At 49.8% G+C, this 2,035-nt stretch overlaps 1 protein-coding gene across 1 annotated transcript; it reads right to left on the reverse strand.

The window, feature by feature from the left end:
* Window positions 1-131: 131 nt before the first annotated feature.
* FOXG_22490 (uncharacterized protein) lies at window positions 132-1,807 on the reverse strand (the record flags this gene model as incomplete). The annotated part of the gene is made up of 2 exons (XM_018402894.1): window positions 132-223; window positions 271-1,807. 2 exons carry the CDS (start codon window positions 1,805-1,807, stop codon window positions 132-134), a joined length of 1,629 nt encoding a protein of 542 aa, XP_018257280.1.
* Window positions 1,808-2,035: the final 228 nt, after the last annotated feature.

The raw sequence follows: 2,035 nt of genomic DNA on the forward strand, positions 1-2,035 counted from the left end.
GCGCATTCATCTCCATTCCATCATCAGTCTCGACTCGAGTGATGTTGTCACGGGTATCTGTATCAGCGACATGTTCGGCCGTTATGGCATTCCGCTTGTAAAGGTGCGGCCACAATTTAGAGCGAGGGTGTTTATCCCTTCCAGGAGAAGCCTCCCGATAAAGCGGCCTGTATGGCGAGGGTCGAGCTCTGCTGTACTTGGGACCGGGCGGCTCGTAAAGGAACTTGTAACCTCGTTCCAGGAACAGCATAATGATCTCCTGATGCCCACCTTCAGCAGCGGCATGGAACGCATCTGGAGATGAACCTTCGGCATGGACATTCGCCCCCGCGTCAAGAAGCCTCTCAACAACAAGCTTGTGACCATAGTACGCTGCAGCTTGCAACGCTGTGCCAGAAGACCCCGTTTTCTGGTGAAGATCTGCACCTTCTTCCAGCAGGATCCTGACAATATCTGTGTGACCTTTCACAGCGGCGACATAAAGAGCATTGCCATTCCGCTCCTCTGTGTTGACATTGGCACCACGCTGGAGTAGCTCTTCGACCGTGGATTTGTGGTTCATCAAGCAAGCCGAGCGGAGTGGCGTGCCGAACTGACCTTCGGCTTCGATATCAAGACCTTGTTCCAGGAGATACTTGACGATATCTGTATGGTCATAGAGAGCCGCAATTGCAACCGCATCTTTTGGGAAGATGTCTTTCGCATCAGATGATGTTTTGGATAGCTGGCGTTGTAACACAAACAACTGGCCACCTTTTATCGCCTTGGCCAACCGCATCTTGTTTTTGTCCGGGGTTTCCTTGTCTATAAAGCGCTTGAACTCTGGCCTGAGAAGCTGATCGATGACCCTGATGAAGCCATACTCCGTTGCTATCTGTATGACTTGCTCGTAGTCATCTTCGGAGTCAATAGTAGCATCGTACCTGATGAGACCGAGCACGATATCTTCATGCCCTCCATGAGATGCAGCTTGAACAGCACTCTGAAACTTCGAACCACATTTCGGAGATGCGCCGTTTTGAAGAAGCTTTTCAACAATCTCTTCATATCCTCTGAAACACGCAACATGCAACGGACTTCCGTATGCACCGCATTCGATGTTCAACTCTGCACCCTTCTCAATCAAAGTCGTCACAGTGGAGAGATGACCTGTAGCGACGGCGACGTAGAGTGCGGTGTGCCCAAGGTCATTTCGTTGGTCCCAGTCTATATCACTCTCCGATTCTGAAAGAAGAGTCAGCAGGCCGTCTATACCAAAGACAGCTGCTAAGAAGAGAGGAGATGATGTTTCGTTTGGTATGGCATCAAGAGCCGGCTTCATAGGGTGATCCCTCGGCAGGAGTGTTGCAATCTCCTTCGCAATTTCCAGCCAAGCTTCGAAGGAAAGGCTGACATCATAGTCTTCATCCTCAAAGACAAAAGACAGCATGTCTTGAAATAGCCTCTCTTCCTTCTTGGTAACTTTTGAACTCTCAAAATGGCTTGCCCAGTGCGTAGCAGCATAGAAGAAAAAGCCTTTGGCTTGCTGTTGCAGGCTTCCGTTGTCAGGCGGTCCACGCGAGCTGGCCTTTATGCAGATCGATGCCAGAAGACTATTAGCTACTGGAGCGGAGAACAGAGATTGTTGGGTACGTATGAAGTATTCTCTGACTGAGTGATGAGCAAGTTGGACGATTTGGCGATTGAGGTCTATAATCACCAAGTTCGAGCACACAACAGATATGTCAGCCGTCGTGCAAGGGACATTCCCTATGCTTGCGGTAGCGATGGCAGCTAATAACGCCTCGGGAGTCAACGGTGCTTTCATGTACAGCAGCCAGGAGAAAGTTTGGATAGCTAGTTGTCGCGATGTGTCTCCTGATTGTAGGATTTGTCCCAAGTCGTTCTCGTAAAGCTTGTCTAGATCTGAGAGAATGTTGGACCGTAGGGCCGGAAGAAGATCATGTTCGTTCTTGACCTTGCGAAGCTGCTGTATCTGTCGATGGACCCATAGAAACCTAGATAAAGTCACGTCGTCAGGCCAGTAATCGAAAGG

This window comes from Fusarium oxysporum, chromosome 11, assembly GCF_000149955.1.
Source record: "Fusarium oxysporum f. sp. lycopersici 4287 chromosome 11, whole genome shotgun sequence".
Lineage (NCBI taxonomy): Eukaryota > Fungi > Ascomycota > Sordariomycetes > Hypocreales > Nectriaceae > Fusarium > Fusarium oxysporum.